Source organism: Triticum aestivum, chromosome 2B, assembly GCF_018294505.1.
Source record: "Triticum aestivum cultivar Chinese Spring chromosome 2B, IWGSC CS RefSeq v2.1, whole genome shotgun sequence".
NCBI classification, from domain to species: Eukaryota; Viridiplantae; Streptophyta; class Magnoliopsida; order Poales; family Poaceae; genus Triticum; species Triticum aestivum.
This window is the reverse complement of record NC_057798.1, coordinates 219,195,188-219,212,117: the sequence shown is the minus strand read 5'-3', so window position 1 is coordinate 219,212,117 and position 16,930 is coordinate 219,195,188. Positions and strand designations below refer to the sequence as shown.

The 16,930-nt window shown below is 48.3% G+C and overlaps 1 protein-coding gene and 1 long non-coding RNA gene across 2 annotated transcripts; both read right to left on the bottom strand.

Moving 5' to 3' along the window:
* Positions 1-532: 532 nt before the first annotated feature.
* On the bottom strand, positions 533-5,660 carry LOC123044454 (uncharacterized). Its single transcript, XR_006420105.1, has 3 exons — positions 4,905-5,660; positions 4,046-4,180; positions 533-3,172 (listed from the first exon to the last, which is right to left on the bottom strand). It is a non-coding gene; the product is annotated as an uncharacterized lncRNA (long non-coding RNA).
* A 1,829-nt stretch (positions 5,661-7,489) lies between these two features.
* Positions 7,490-9,779, bottom strand: LOC123044453 (L-type lectin-domain containing receptor kinase SIT2). The gene has a single exon (XM_044467191.1). The coding sequence runs from the start codon at positions 9,627-9,629 to the stop codon at positions 7,596-7,598; it is 2,034 nt and encodes a 677-aa protein (XP_044323126.1). The 5' UTR covers positions 9,630-9,779; the 3' UTR covers positions 7,490-7,595.
* Between the last annotated feature and the right edge of the window lie 7,151 nt (positions 9,780-16,930).

Below are 16,930 nucleotides of genomic sequence, written 5' to 3'. Positions count from 1 at the left end.
ACCTCTCCGACAATCGGAGTGACAAAACCTAATCTCGAAATACGCCTACCCAACATGTACCTTCGGAGACACCCGTAGTACTCCTTTATAATCACCCAGTTACGTTGTGACGTTTGGTAGCACCCAAAGTGTTCCTCCGGTAAACGGGAGTTGCATAATCTCATAGTTACAGGAACATGTATAAGTTATGAAGAAAGCAATAGCAACATACTAAACGATCAAGTGCTAGGCTAACGGAATGGGTCATGTCAATCACATCATTCTCCTAATGATGCGATCCCATTAATCAAATGACAACACATGTCTATGGTTAGGAAACATAACCATCTTTGATTAATGAGCTAGTCAAGTAGAGGCATACTAGTGACTACATGTTTGTCTATGTATTCACACATGTATCATGTTTCCGGTTAATACAATTCTAGCATGAATAATAAACATTTATCATGAAATAAGGAAATAAATAATAACTTTATTATTGCCTCCAGGGCATATTTCCTTCAGTCTCAACATAGCCGGTCCCAAGCCCGGGTAAAGGAGGAGAGTTGTGATAGGCTTGACGAGCCAACGTAAAAATCCATCCACTCTTATGGAGATGAAACCCAAAAGATTAAAGGCTTTCTTTTTGTTGTTGTTGCATCTCTGAGAGAGATCAACACCAGGTTATCATCATGTCCCCATAATTGACAATGGAACCAGGGGTGGAGGCAACATTGGGCCAGGGCCCAGGCTTGCCTCATACTTTAGCTACATATATGTTGTACAATGATACTACCGAAAGCCTGAATGCAGTGGGCGCGCTTGGGGCCACGGTCGAAGGTGCCTATGGTTATCTGGTATGGACATCATATATGAAGAGGAAGTAATTTGAAAATCTACATGTTTGAAACCAATGCCAACCATGGCACATGAATGTAAGGCGAAGACAACACATGAACTATAATGTTTTACTTGCACAGAAGCAAACTTATTGCTCTACTGCCAACATCACGTACATAATAGGTCGATTTGCAAGTCTATTAGTTATGCAAAACTATAGACACTGAATGATAACAACTAAAAACTAAAAGGAGGAGGGATTAAGATGCTTCAGTAGGTATGTTCATAAGAAAAATACAAAAGATAACATGCCTCATCAATCCTATTAGCAATTTTGCATAGTTGTCCTCATACCATACATGACACAAAAACGAGTACTTGTAAGTAAACAAGGCAGGAATCAGCAGCAAATGATAGATGGGTTGTCATAATAGAACAAAAGGGGCACAATTAGATACAAAGTCCTCCAAAGAGAAAACAACAACAAATTGAGTTACGAAAAATTCTTGGTCTAGTTTAAATAGAGATCATGTTGTCATGCTAATAATTTATCACCGGTTCAGTAAATAATATGGCATGAAGATTAAAGCCAAAACTAAGAAAAGTCTAAAAGAATTTAATACTTGAAATAAGTGAAGAAACTATTTTCTGTTCCCAATTTAGGTGTAAATTATACGACAACCTGGAATAGATATCTGTTACATAATTATTTTGCAGGCAACTGAATACTTAGAATATATAATACTAGCCATGAGGGTAATCAATTCAAACCAATGAACATGTTCTTCTATGCCAATAGTGCAGATGTACCAGAATAATGGCAATATCAGTTGCCTAACTGCATAGAGAGATTATGTGCAGGGGAATGCCCTAAAAGAGAGTATATGGTTCTAATGCATTGTCATTGCATGATTTGGCACAAAACAAATTAGTCCTATGAGATGGAACATAGCTCGTAGAATATATGTGAAAATCAGTTTAATGCAGAAGCGGTATCCAGATCAATATTGTGATGATACATCTTTGTCATATTACTACATGTATCAATTCCGTGTTCCTATAGCAATAAAAACAATCAATCTAGATCATTCATCAAGCAAAATATACAGTACTTTGGCGTCCTCCAATCCGTGACATCAAGCTATAGAGACAACTGCAATAGAGCGTTCAGAGGGTTAATGGCACCGTCGCGAGGACTGGTGTCATTCGCACAAGTTGTTGCCCTAGAGGCCCCAGGGGGGGTGAAGAAATACTCACAATCTACTCCAATGCAGTTTCTTTACATAAACAAACTTATTAGCTTATAGGAAAAATCCATAAATGGCAAGTTCAGTCAATTACATTGCAAGATCAGTTATTTTTTTTGTCAAATCAAAAGAATCCAACTATTATGCCAAATTTATTGTAAGAATAAATTCTTCAAACAACCCCTTTAGGAGGACTCAAAATTAAAATACATGATACTAGCAGCTGCCCCTACATGTTACCCAAATAAGAATTACCTAAAACACACAACCTAAAACAAGGTTATGAAGAAACATATATTTTAAAATGGCACAACAGTGTCTAGCATGTGCGCACATGTGAAATCAAAGAGGTACATGTTGTTTACCTGATGTATGTGATGTATCCGATCCATTCACACCCATGTATGACCTTTCAGCATTCAGATGGTTGCTCACAGAAAGCAAGTTGTCCCAATTTGCATGCTCCTCACCATTCACATAAAGATTTTCATTGTAACCAGTCACCTAAAACACTAACCCATACCCATACATAAAAAAGAAGGCACAGAAAAGAAAATAAGACACTTGATTATGCACTCCGGACATAATGAAATTTGATTGTTACAGTGCCAGTAAAGAAAGAACAGTGGCGTGTTGGCTCAGGCATACTGGCTGCCGTCCTATCGTTGTTGCAGTCGCCGCCCCTCCTTTTTCCTATAACTGAAAGCCGATCTATATATGGATAAAGATTCTGCATTCCTTTTAAAAAATTGTGACATATGTGCAAATGGTAGGCCAAATCGCTGTTGCATTTGTCGCCCCTCCTTTTTTGCTCTGAACTCGCCGTCAGCACAATGCATCATACATTTATATCGAATTCATAGGCCAAATCATCTAACATACATGGAAGGAAAATGCAGCTACTCGAAGTGAAGCAAGTTAGTGATGAAAATACCTTATAAGTCCAATTTCTCCTCCTCTTTCTTCAGCAAGACTACAAAGGTGCGCTTGGCTTCAGGGTCAATGTGGAAAAGCTTAGTTACATCAAGACTGGTAGTATGGTAGAAGTTGAATGTGGCTTCCAGCCTTGAAGCAGCAGCAAGCTCATTACTTTGAGCACCCTACAACTTTTGACATGATTTATTGATCACTACACAACATTTGCATTAACTAAACTTGCAAGAGCATCTCGACCATCACGATTTCGTGGAAACACATGGAACATGCAGGTCAAGAACAAATAAGGCAGAGAAATTTAGAATCAAAGCAATTAATCACAAAATATGTTTCTTCTTTGCCAAGGAGGATGCTACTAAACCAACAACCGGCAAGCCATGTGAGTTAGATATAAGATGAAGACGCATATGATAAGCTACTGAGTTCTTTCCAAGCATGATCATATATGCATATTTTTTTCTACAAAGAACAATTCCAAAGGGTAATCAAATCCCAAGGCATGCTACAAAATTTGAAAACTTTGCAATCACTATTCAGAAGTTAAACACGGGATGAACACCTTACGGAACTAACATGTATGCTAGAGAACACCATTTCCATTACAGAACTATCCTTTAGTATTTCAAGAGATTGAGCACCATAAAACAATGTGACCAATATTAAGTGGGTGACTATTCCTCGGATAGTATAGTGGACATTCATAGGAATAGTTATGTGAATAAACTCATTTACCAAACTAACAAGTACCTTATCTGTCATCCTTGCCGACAACCGAAAGTTCTAGCTAAAAAGATGCTGGCCGGCCATTCTTTTTGTTCAGTAACTGCTACTCTTACTAAAGGTACATATAAAATAATATTCCTACTCTTAGTCATTTTTAAAACACATTAAACTTGACATGCATATATACAGAGAATATAATGTTAAGCAAACGGAAGGAAGAAAAAGAATAGCATAAAATTGTAGAAAATAGGATGACCGAGCTTAGTATTGAAAGATAGCTTGAAAAAAAGATGGGTATCTATATATGAGTGGAATTAAACCTGAATTCCTTATTCTGTCCAAGAAAGAACAATCATGAGCACATCATCCAATTGCTACACCATGCATCATCTTTCTTCGGTAGTGCAAGAAGCAAACTTTGCCGAGAAGAAAAATCTTGGTGTAAACAAGTACTCCTGTAAGATATGGATTGCATCAATGAATTAAGTCCCTGCAAAAAAAATCAATGAATCGAGTGCCCGACTGGCTTCCCTATATATTTGACAGGTTATTATGCTCTAGCTCATGCATGCTGAAGAGAATTATGCGGGTACACCATGAAAGGTTTCAAAACTGACGGGATTCTTAATTGCCCGTACATCGGATGCTTTCCACTTTATGCAACATAATGGTAATTTGATGAGACAAAAGGTGAATCCTATGTGCGAGAAGTTCAGTAGTAGTATACACTTATAAGTTTGAATAAAATTATCTAGCTATTTCTAGCCAAGATAGATGGGAACCATCACTATGCTAGTACTCAACCAGAGAAGCAAAAAATGCTTGTGTGTGTTAAACTGCTAATCAGTTAATCACATACACATATGAGCTACACAGGTATGTGAAGCTCGCCCTCTGATCAGTCGCAAATCAGCTTGTGCTTCCCCACAGCTGCCAACGCCTGAGCTCTCCACACATAAGTATTGTGATTGGAAAAAGGAGCAGCCTGTTCACGTTGTTTCCAATATAACTAAATATAACAAGAATTAGCATGATCAATGGCAGATTGAACAGAAAATTACCAGATTGAATTAGCTAAACAGACAACGCCATCTTTCCAAATCAACGAAGATTGCACGGTGGGGAATGAAGTGCCCATGGAACCAGCCAAAATTTGCATCATCAGACATGGATGCTTACCTTGGTCTATGAAAAATTGCCTCTGCCGGCGGCGGCTAGGATGAGGCCGGATGGATTCGTCCGAGATTCCGCACAACCACGACTGGATCTTAGGATGTCGTCCTCGTTGCGTCGGATCACGTGGGGTAGTGCGGAGGGGCATTGGATCCTCTCGTGCACGGGAACACCATGTTGGTTAGCCCGGCGCCACGCACGCCCAGCATCGCGTTGCACGTGTTGGCCAGCTTCGCGTTGCACGTGTTGGCCAGCTTCGCGAACGGTGCCACGCGGAGCGGGTCGATGCTGAACTCGGCGTGGCAGGTGAGGCCCACCTGGAGGTGCCGGAAGCAGCGTGTGCGGTTGTCGACGGCGAGGTCCATGAGCTCGTAGTTGGAGAGGCTCTTGAAGACCGGGAGGAACTTGCCAATCCAACCACATCTACATGTCAGAGACGAGGAACTGCACCTGCCCGCTGTACCGAGAAGAGCAGCGCCGACACCTCATGCAACACCGCGCACTCCTCATCACCACCGGGGAGCGTCGTCGTGGACCGCACCGTGATGTTACAGACGAAGCGCATGGTGTTGGCATCGACCTAGCGCGGGTACGACCTGACGCGCCACTCCTCGGCATGGGGCGCGCCGGCAGGGTGACTGTGCCGGTTGCATCTTCACCTCAGCTATGTAGAAGAGCCTCTTTTGGCGGCGGCTGGGACGAGGCCGATCAGCGGTTGTAGCTGGATCGTATGACGGTTGTCCTCCTTGGCATTGGATTACTCGGCGGTAGGGGAGGAGGGAGGAGGTGGGCGATGTCTCAGGCGGCGGCGGCGGCGGACGAGGGTAGCGCTAGCAGCTAGGGCATTCTCACGTCGCAAGGAGCGGGGGAAAATTAGACCAGGACGTTGAGCGCTTCTCATCTTTTAGGTGATGAATGGTAATGTGGATAATAAGGAATATAAATAATGTGATTGTATCTTTCTTCTTTTTTGTGTGGGGGAATTACGGGATTGAATCATCACTTGCCAAATCCGGAGGTGGGAAAAATGGGTGGGGCGTGCGCTGGGGGAGACCTTCGATCGATGGGGTGGGGCGTACGAAGTGAAGAGAATAATTACCATATTCGAAATTGCCATACCTAGATTGATTTATTACTATAATTATCATATTTGAAATTTCTAAGTTTCAGCCTTACCATACGTGGATTAATTGTGATTGATTGCCATAAATACGTTGGGTATTGCCGGCCAGACGAGAAAAGAGGAAAACCGGTGGGAAGGGGGGTGGTGGGAGGTGGGACGAAGAAAACCAGACGAAAAAAACACAAACGAAAGTGGTGGGACTATTCAACCAACTCGTCCATTAAAAATAGAGATGCATACTTGGTCCTCAAACCCGTCGTTCAGACACAATTTCCTTATATTCTCTTTATTATTTATCATCTCATCACAAGGAGCAACACTATGAACTTCAAATCGTAGCAAAAATGCACATGAAGTTGTTGATTCTTTTTTTAAGCAATTGACACGAGCACTACATTTTCATTAAGAAAGGAAAATACGCACATCCTGTCATGTATAAAGAGGAACATGCCGGAAACCCACGTAGACTAAAACCACATGCAGACTACTCGTGGATTTGAATAACTCTCGGCCCAAAGGCCAAACATCTATGAAAATGCGCTTGTTCCTCTCCTTCCGTTCCACACTATGTAGATGAGGGCGCCTCTATGATGCCTAGGGCCGTCGATATCTTTGAGACCGCCCTCCCACCATGCATCAATCGAGGGAAAAGTGGAAATGGGGCCGAAGGCAAGCTGAAGATCTGTCCAGGACAACCCGAGGTTGACGGCCGCAACAGTGAAAGGACAGTCCTTGCGGAGATATGCAACAGTTTTGTGGGCGCCGAGGCAAAGTTGGCAAAGAGGATAATTCGGCAAGCCCCTTTGAGGCTAGGTGATCAATCATGAGGATTCGGTTGTGGAGGACAAGCCGGGAGAACTATCTACACTTTAGCTCCGTGTGTGACCTCCAAATCTTGTTGGTCAAGAACCTCGGGTGGGAGCCATGGAATTAAGCCTTGTAGGCCGAGCTGGTCGAGTAGTCTCTTGAGAATGGTGCTCTGCAGCTAGCTCGGCTCCCCAGTCAATTGTCCATTGTCTTCATGTGCATTATGTATTGGTCGAGACTGACACGACGGAGCTGCAATGCCAGGAGTAATTTTAGGAGACATAGCCAAGAACTGGAGGCAAACTTCTACTTGTATTATGCTAGAATTGAAGGCGACAAGCGGAACACTTTTTTCTCAATAAAGGAATTTTTATTCAGTAGAAATATCAAAATGGTTTGTTCAATTCAGATCATCATCAAACCAATACAAAGATTCATGCATGAGGTCTCATGAGGATAGTAACACTTCATTGCTCATAGTCATCGTTAGGTAGTCCATGGACCCGGTTGTAATTTTTATTACCTATGAGAATCTTCGTATTGCTGTTACATTTTATTAATAGGTTGGAAGACTTATTGGAAAAAAAATCACTATTAAATCCCGGATTCATGGATTAGACTAGAGGAAAAGAGCTTCTGGAACTTGAAAGCTAGGATCACATGATGTGCAAAAACAAAGAAAAATCTTGGGTCACAAGTTGATTACAAAACCATCAATGGAAGAGGCAGAGAAGAACAATAAAAATAGTTGATTACAAGCAAAAAATTCATCTCCCATCTAGAAGAACTGTTGCTGATGACACGTCGGATACACTACAAATGCTCATCCCCGACGGAGGGCATGCCATGATGTATGAATCGAACCCTTCATTCTCCATGAGAGCAAGCATGCTGTAGCTCATGTATGTCGATGGTAAATCAGGAACCAATTGGACACCATCGAGGTATTGCATGACCTTTTGCACATGAGGCCTAACATTGGGTGACGGGTGTGCACACAACAAACCTAGTTTGAGCACAAGAGTGACCTCATCTGTGTTAAATTTGCCCATGAGATGTGGATCCACTGTGTCAATGATTGAGCCATTGCGATGGTGCTCAAGCACCCAGTCGAGCAGCACCACCCTGTTGTTATGCTGACCACTCTCAATGGGCCTGCGTCCACAGACAACCTCTAGGAGAAACACGCCGAATGCAAATACATCCGTTGAAGGTGTTGCCTTCCCAGTGCGTAGAAGTTCTGGTGCGAGGTATCCCATAGTGCCAACCACATGTGTTGTTTGAGCATCCGTGCCATGATCGTATAACCTTGCTAGGCCAAAATCGCCGAGCCTTCCGTTCATCTGCTTATCCAAGAGCACATTGCTTGCCTTTATATCTCGGTGGATGACGACTTGTTCCCAATCCTCATGAAGATACAGTAAACTTGACCCAACACCTTTGACGATCCAATATCTTTGAGGCCAATCCAAAGTTGGCCCATTGTTATTGTACAAGTACTTGTCAAGGCTCCCATTTTCCATGTAGTCATACACCAAGAGAAGTTCACCATTGCGCCGGCAATAGCCTTGTAACTGTGCTAGATTCCTGTGGCGGAGACGACCAATGGTCACCACTTCAGCAATGAACTCTCTTATACCTTGTCTTGAGTCATGTGATACTCTCTTCACCGCGATTTCCATATTGGATCCAGGAAGTACCCCTTTGTATACTTTGCCAAACCCTCCGGCACCGAGTAAATTTCCATTCTTGAATCCATCAGTGGCACGAAATAGATCTTTGTATGCGAACCGGTGTGGGCCGAACTCATCCTCCCAATCTTCACGCACCTCAGCAAATCGACGCCGACGCCACACAAAGAAGGAGGTGGCAGCTAGCACCGCGGCGATGATCGATACGGTGGCTAATGGTAGCAAGAGAGCCAAGAGCATGGGCCGATGCTTCGAACCCACACGCGGCAGTGCTGGAAGCTTAGAGAAATCAAGCGGCGTGGCAGGCCCGTCCAAGCTGAAGCTCCATCCAAGCACATAGTGGTGCGTCGACACCACGCCGGATGACGACGAGAAGCCAACATACATTGTGTCCGTGAGCACAGTGGAGAGGTCAATGGCTTCAGAGAGGAGAGGATACCTGGGTTTGGGCTCTTGCGCAGGAGCCAATGTCACATTGAGTTGCCTGGCCTGGCCATCGTAGTCCACCCACACCTGCATCGGCTCGCGGCTGTTCAACATCAGGCCTCGAAAGGTGGCACCGTCATCGCCGTAGTAGCCGGCCGGCGTGGCCTTCCGCGAAATGAGGCTATTGACGTTGATGCCCACGTGGTTGCTGTTGATGTCGCGGAACTCGGGGTTCATGATGGTGTCGAGCTCGACAGCAAATATGTGGTCGCTCGCGGTGCCGTTCGTGGCGTTGAGGAGGCCCAGATACTGCCCGGCGATCGCCGTTGAGAGGTTCGTGGTCGGGGCGACCACGAAGGCGAGCCCTTGGTCGCTCAGGCCATCGTAGTTGGACACGATGGCGAACACGAAGGACGTGGAGAAGGAGCGCGCCACGCCAGTGGAGTTGGTCGTCCCGTTGACGTCGAGGAGGCGGAGAGGGGTGGGGTTGAAGGCATGGCCTTTTGTCTGGAGAGTGAAGTTGGTGAGCGCGAGCAGGCCGTTGGGCATGACGGCGGCGAGACCATCCAGCGTAAGGTTCGCCGCTGCGAAGCCCTGGAAGGCGAACTGGCCCTCGTCGGCGGACGAGCACGAGACCAACTCTCCGCCCATGCTCAACAGCAAGAGCAGAAGAAGAGCCGGCATGGTTTCTTGCCAGATTTAGTGCTGCTGGCCTGCCGCGCTTCCTTCAAGAGTAAGCAACTCAATCGGTACAGTTTTTGGCGGGGTGGAGATTGGTCGCAGGGCTGAGGCGCACCGCACACCTTGGCTGAAAGTCATGGAGATAATGGCATGCCTGGCAGCATCAGGAGTCGAGGTCGTAGTTGCCGTGAGTACTAGTCTACTACTGATTCATTTGTTCTCTTTGAATGAAAAAGGCTGCTACACATTTGTCTTGGTGTGCATGTAAATGTAATACCTAGCTGACACGGCGCCTCTGTGTAGACCGGAGAAAAATCTGAGAGAGTTCTTGTCAAAGATGGCTGCTTATGAAAATGCAAATGGTTGATATTGCGAGCTGGGGAAGCGCAGTGCCGTGCAGCGTGGTAGCGTCACCTGGTTGAAAAGGAGGATTGCTGACCATTCACCTTCAGCCGTTCACATGAAGAAACAAATATCTAAATTGTGGATGTCACCTAGACGGCTAGACCAGTTCAGTTTATTTTTTCAACAATCATAGCACATCAACCTTAAGTCCGTTTTCTGCAGTTTAATTTTATAGAAAACACACACCACGTCTAACTTTATGAACAAAGCCGTAACGGCAACGTCATCCAACAAACAAGTAGGCAGAAACTGATACATCCTCCGTGGGTTCCTGGAAGCGGTCCTTGCTACGAGCAACATCGCTGAAAGAAAACATCGACGCATCACTAGGATTTTTTCCCCTGGGTCTCGCCACTAGGGTTCTCCAGTCCTCCGGTGGCGTCGTCACCGTGAGTTTCCACCATTGACGAGACTGATCTGTTGAGTAACATGATTGTATTAGGAAACATAGGTTAAACTAGGAAATATTCTGGCTTGCCTTGTACTTCAAGTAGATCATGTCCTCATATATATATGCCCATGAGGCTCAAGCAATACAACAACTATTCCACCAAATCCTTCTGCCCCTTCTAATATGGTATCTATCGCAACTCGATCCTAAACCCTAGCCGCTGCCGCTTCCGCACCTGCGCGCCGCCCCCAGGGCGGTCGGCCTCCATGACCGCCGTCGGGGGCCGCGCCGCCCGTACCTAGGGTTCGTCCGCCGATCGTGTTGACCGGCTGCACTAGAGAGTCTTTTCCCCGAGCCTTGCTCCGGGGTTTTCTCTCCCCCGCCGGTCATCTTGATCGCGCGGTTTCTTTTTGGTTTTCCGGTGTATTCTTGATCGGTTTGCGTCGCCCACCGCCGCTGTCGACCCCGAGCGCCTCTACTCCGACCCCGGCGCGACCAGCCGGCCTCTCCTTCGACCCGCGGCCACGCGCGCCGAGGCGGCCCATCAGGGTCAGCCGCCGTCCGCGCGTCGGTCTGCCCGTTGCCCTGCGCCGTCCGTCACCGCCCTGCTCCGACCGGGACACCTGCATCACCCCGAACCGGCGGCCTCGCGCCATGCGACGGCCAATCATAGCCGTCGGTCGTGCGTGGGCCCGCCAATCAATCCACGTCACCCGTCTCCGCCGCGTCTGTACGGCTGCCCGGCGGTCTACCTCGCCGGCCTCGTCCTCGGCTGCGTTAGGCTCGTCGGCTGACTCAACTCGGGCGCCGCTGCTCCGTTGGTCGCTCGGACCTCGCTGCCCGGGCGCCGGCGTTGCTTTGGCAGCCCGGGTGCCGGTGCTGACAAGCTCGTTCGCACGACGTCTCATGCCGCCCGCCGTCGCCGGCTTCATCTCGGACTCCACCGCCACCACGCCACTACCGAGCGGCGTCCCCGACCTCGCGCGCAATCGGATTGATCACCCGCTCGCCGCCGCGATCCGCCTCATCTACGCCGCGCGACCGACCTGGCCCGTCGGTTACGCGCGCCTCCGCAGGTCCCGTGAAGATCATCCCCGAGTTCAGCGCGCTTCTCCATTGATCGAGCATCGGGCTGCCGCTGTCGTGGTTCTAAGTCTGACAGTAGAATGGGGGGTAGGTATGGAGAGGCAAGATCCTAGCTGTGGAGTAGTTGTACACACGAGTGTTTAACGAGTTCAGGCCCTTCTCTGAGGAAGTAATAGCCCTACGTCTCGGAGCCCGGAGGCGGTCGACTGGTTTATGTGTATATGAGTTACAGGGGTGCGAACCCTTCTACCAGTGGAGGGGGGTGGCTTATATAGAGGACGCCAGGACCCCAACCAACCCACGTAGCAGAGGGTTAAAGTACATTAAGGCCGGGCCTTACTGGTAACGCCCTACATAAAGTGTCATCATGACCATTAAGACTACTTAATTACAGACCGTTTGGATACAGAGTAGATCCTGAACTCCTGATGGTCGAGTGAGTCTTCATGGTCGAGTGCCTTTAGGTTCGTCGAGTGTCTTCTAGCCGGTCGAGTGGAGTCTCTCTTGGTCGACTGGAAGGTAGCTTCGTCTAAGGATGTCCTTGGGTATGGTATCCTAGATAGGTCCATGACCCTACCCTAGGTACATAACATCATCATTAGCCCCCGTATGAATCGAGGTTCGAGTGAGGAAGGAGTTGATGATTTTCTCCGACTCATTTCCTGTGCTTTGATTATGTCATATCTTGGATCGGCGATTTTTTCTTTCGACGTTGGCGTCAACTTTTACTTCAGTCGCCTTGATCCATTCTTGTCTTCTGTCGAGTGAACTTTTTGAACTTTAGTGAACTTCCGAGCGACGGATCGCAGGAAAGATATCGTCTGACAGATTGATCTGCTGTTAGCGGATTTTGCGGGATCTGAAATTTGGGAAGCGCGCGAAGCGGGGCGAACCGCGGTACTCGGAAGGGATAAGGCATGGACGCCTCGATTTCCGCGCCGCCTTTTTCGCCATGTATCGTGCGTGCGCGACTGTTTCAGGATGTGACAGGACTGCCCGGACCAACTCGTCAGCCACTCGGAAGCGTCCTTATATAAAGCGCCGGGCGAGGGATTTTTGAACAGTGCCTTCCCATTCTTCTCTCCTCCCTCTTTGCCTCCGCCCACTGCGCCTGCTCTTGCCTCCGCCTATCCACTCCTCGCGCGCTTCGCCGGCGACAATGGTGAAGGAGAAAACGGCGGCTCTAGAGCGCGCGAAGAAGGCGACGGCGACGGGGAAAGCGAAGGGGAGACTGTCCAGTCGGGGCGGATCTTCATCAAGGTCCCGCCTGCCAAAGGGTTGGGTCCAAGGGGATTGGATCCGCTCGACCATCACCGAGAAAGATCTCAATGACCTGGCCAATGAGGGACTAATCCCCCACGGGCCAGCAAGGCTTCCGGGGACCAAGTGTCAACCGCAGCCGCAGGAGGGTGAGTGCATTCTCTTAGCCACTCATGTAGACCGTGGTTTTTCTCTGCCGCTGAGTGTTTTCTTCCGAGGGTTTCTGAATTTCTTTGGGGCGCAACTCCACCATTTCACTCCCAATTCCATCGCCTATCTTGCTGCCTTTGTGTCCATGTGCGACAACTTCCTGGGTTGTCGACCACACTGGGGTCTCTTTAAGCACATATTCACCTGTCACTCACAGACAGTGAAAAAGGCGAGTCCGGACGATGAGAGGACTAAGGTTATCCAGATGTGCGGTGGTCTTGGGATCCAGATGAGGAATAAGAGTACTTTCCCGGCCATGACCCTTCCTGAGTCGGTCAGAGGGTGGCAGTCGACTTGGTTCTACTGCCAAGACGAGTCGACGCCAGGGCAGTCGATTGGTCTCCCTCCGTTTTCCATGGACCGAGTGGACAAACCCTCTTCTCTGAAAGTGCTTCCTGAGGAGAAAGTTCAGGTAAAAATGCTGATGGAGCGCGTAGTCCAACTCATTAGAGAAGGAGTGACGGGTATGGATCTTCTGGAGGTCTTCCTTAGGCGGCACATCCAACCACTTCAGTACCGAGGCCATCCGATGTGGCTGTATTGTGGGACCGAAGACACCACTCGGGTCCATCCCGAGGCGGTCGACGACGCCACACTGGAGAGGTGGGTGACCGCAATCACGGGGAATAAGGACAACCCTCGAGGGGCCAGGAGGATCCCACCACTCGACTGTACCTACACACTGGATACGGTATGGCCATTTATTTCTAATTGCAGTCTTGCTTTATTCATTCTGCTTCGCTGTGAATTGGTCGAGTGATCTTTGTTTTGGTTTGTTGCCTGACAGGCCACCACGGAGTTATACTCGATGCCCAATGGAGCGCAGACGCCGACTGAAGAGGAGGAAGGAAGTGGGGGAGAAAGCCTGGAGGAGTGGGATTTGGATGCTGACGACGATGACGAGGATGATGACTCTGATGAGGAGGAAGAGGAGGAGGAGGAAGTTGCACCTCCCTGCTCGGAAAGACGCTCGAAGCTTGTCCATGATCCCGCGACTGAGCGTGGTAAGGGGGTCGCGACCGCTTCCTAGTCGACCAAGTGCCCTCGGACTACTTCGGCGCCGACTGAGAAGGCTCCGAAGCAATCTTGAGTGGCACCGTCGAAACCTGCGAAGGTCTTGCCGAAGATGAAGATGGTGATCCCCACTATCTCAGGGTAATGGTATTCTTGAGTTTTCCCCGTTTCATGAACTTGTTCTTGGTCGACTCATGGGCCACGACTGACTTTTGGAACTGCAGTGCTGCTACTTCTGATACTTCGGCCAGGGCTGAAGACCACGAGATGGAGGATGCTGCTACCTCAAAACCTGGTATGACTCTTGTGATGCCGTTTTTAGTCGACTGACTTATTGTCTCTAATTTTGATTCTTTCTGCAGCTTCATCTAACGTCGTTATCGATCTTCCCGACGATGACGACGAGGAACCACCAAGGCAGAGGAGGAGCAAGAAGGCATCTGCTGGCAAGGCGACTCAGGACGTGCCAGCACCCGAGACGTTGGTCGTGGAGGGAGACAATGTCACTCGGCCTACCGTAACCTTTGCGGTGCCGTTGACGAGTGCTCGTCCTTCGTCATCGAGTGCTGCTCAACCCTCGCTTTTCTCAACCTACCCTGTTCCTGAAGACCAAGCTAGTGCTGCTAAAGAAGCAATCCGCCAAGCAGGGGTCATGATGGAGCAAGTGAAGGCAATACGAGAAGCCAGCCAGGCAGCCTATGACGCCAGTTCGACTCTTCAGAGTAATGTTCAGGTCAGTCAGTCACTGCCTGTTCTGTTAGGATATGATATCTGAAAACTCTTCCTTCTGAAATTCTTAGAGTTTGTCCTACACCCACTGGGTGTGTCGATTGAAATTCCGGATTAGTGGGGGCACGCTGAGTGCACCCACCGGGTGTAGTCCCCAAGGCTATGGTCGACTGCTGGCAGTCGACCAGAGGCTTTATGTCTTACGTTTTTTCCTTACTCGACTAGGTTGAATAGATTCATAGATCGGTGGGGGCACGCTGAGTGCACCCACTGGGTGTAGTCCCCGAGACTGTGGTCGACTGCTGGCGGTCGACTATAGTCTGAAGAACATCTCCTTTTTTTTGTTGGTCGACTGGTCGACTCTAACTGATGAAACTAGTGGGGGCACGCTGAGTGCACCCACTGGGTGTAGTCCCCGAGACTATGGTCGAATGTTTGCATTCGGCCGTAGTCTTAGAAACGCTATGATTTTTCCTTACTCACTCGGAAGTGAATTGTCTTTGACATTTGTCGATTGGTTCTTCGTAGAAATCCTGTGACCTTGCGGCTTGTTATACTGAGTTGGAGAACAAACACATTCAGCTCGAGCTCAATCTGAAACTGGCCCAAGAGAACTTGACGAAGGCGAAGGAGGAAGCTAAAGGTATGCTTGGTGAGGCCTTTGACGACTGCCTTTGCCTCTCACTTGTTTCCGAATCTAATCTCACTGTAACTTTGCAGACAAAGTGAGGGATGCCCTGAAGAAGCAAGAGCTTGACTTGGCTGAGATGCAAAAAACTGCTTTAGAGAAGACCAGGCTTGCAGATGAGAAGCTGGTTTTAGTGACCAAGCTTGAAGAAGAAAACACCAATCTGAAAGCTGCTCTTGATGCTGCCAACCAGGAGGTTAGTCGACTGAAAAGTGACAAGACCACCCTGAATGACAAGGCCAGTGAGTTGATGAGAAAGATGAATGATCTAGAGGCTTATCTGGGTGGACTCGCCAAGAAGTTGTTCCTCATGCTTGAAGGTAATCCTTTGTATCAAACCCATATTTTAATTGTAACCTCCGACTGTTTGTCTTGACTCGGTGGTTGTGCTTGCAGAATTTTGTCAGAACTTTGAAGAGGAGACTGGTCGACTGGAAGTAAACCTGGACCCCATCAACTCTCCTGTGAAAGATGAAGTCGCCATGAACGTGCTCCAGCTTGAATCTCGTGTTGCTGATGTCATCGACTATCTCGCAAGGCTAAAAGTCGCAACTTCTCGCATCGACACAACACTCTGGCCAAGAGAGACACTCCAGAACGACCTCGAGTCTCTGATGACTCGACTGAACGAGGTCCCAAGTCAAGTGCAGGAGTGGAAGAAATCTTCGGCCAGGTGTGGTGCGGATGTTGCTCTGTCTCTGGTCCGCGTTCATTGCAAGGATGCGCGAGAGGACAAGCTGGTGGCCCTCAGGGTGGCTAACACCAAGAAGCACGATTTCCGATCCTTCATGGAGACATTCATCGCCGCCGCCACTCGAATTGCAGATGGAATCGACCTGGACGAGTTTGTCGCACCTTCCAGCCCTCCACAGGAGGGGTAAAAAACTTCTGAGCTTGATACTTTAAATTTGCCTCGGTATGCCGAGTGAGTTTTGCAACCGACAAACCTTAACAGGCCTAGCGCCTGAGCACTTTCGGTTCCGTTAGGTGTTTATCCGAACTTGGATTTAATGTTGAATATGTTTGCATTTGGTTTGAGGTGTCTTTTGCAGGTTGAAGTGATCATTGCAATCGACTTGTTCCCCAATACGCTTAGGCGAGCACTGGGCTGCAGCTAAGCACCCCGAGTGAGAGGTTTGCTCTCCACTCGGTAGGATTTTCAAAAACTTAGGCGAGCACAGGGCTGCAGCTAAGCCTCCGAGTGGGAGGTCTGCTCTCCACTCAGTAGGATTTTAGATACTTAGGCGAGGACTGGGCTGCAGCTAAGCCTCCGAGTGGGAGGTATGCTCTCCACTCGGTAGGATTTCAGATACTTAGGCGAGCACTGGGCTGCAGCTAAGCCCCCGAGTGGGAGGTCTGCTCTCCACTCGGTAGGATTTCAGATACTTAGGCAAGCACTGGGCTGCAGCTAAGCCTCTGAGTGGGAGGTATGCTCTCCACTCGGTAGGATTTCAGATACTTAGGCGAGCACTGGGCTGCAGCTAAGCCCCCGAGTGGGAGGTCTGCTCTCCAGTCAGTAGG

What these genes read in the sequence shown, in the direction of transcription:
- LOC123044453 (XM_044467191.1), bottom strand. Translation starts at nt 9,629, where the DNA reads ATGCCGGCTCTTCTTCTGCTCTTGCTGTTGAGCATGGGCGGAGAGTTG.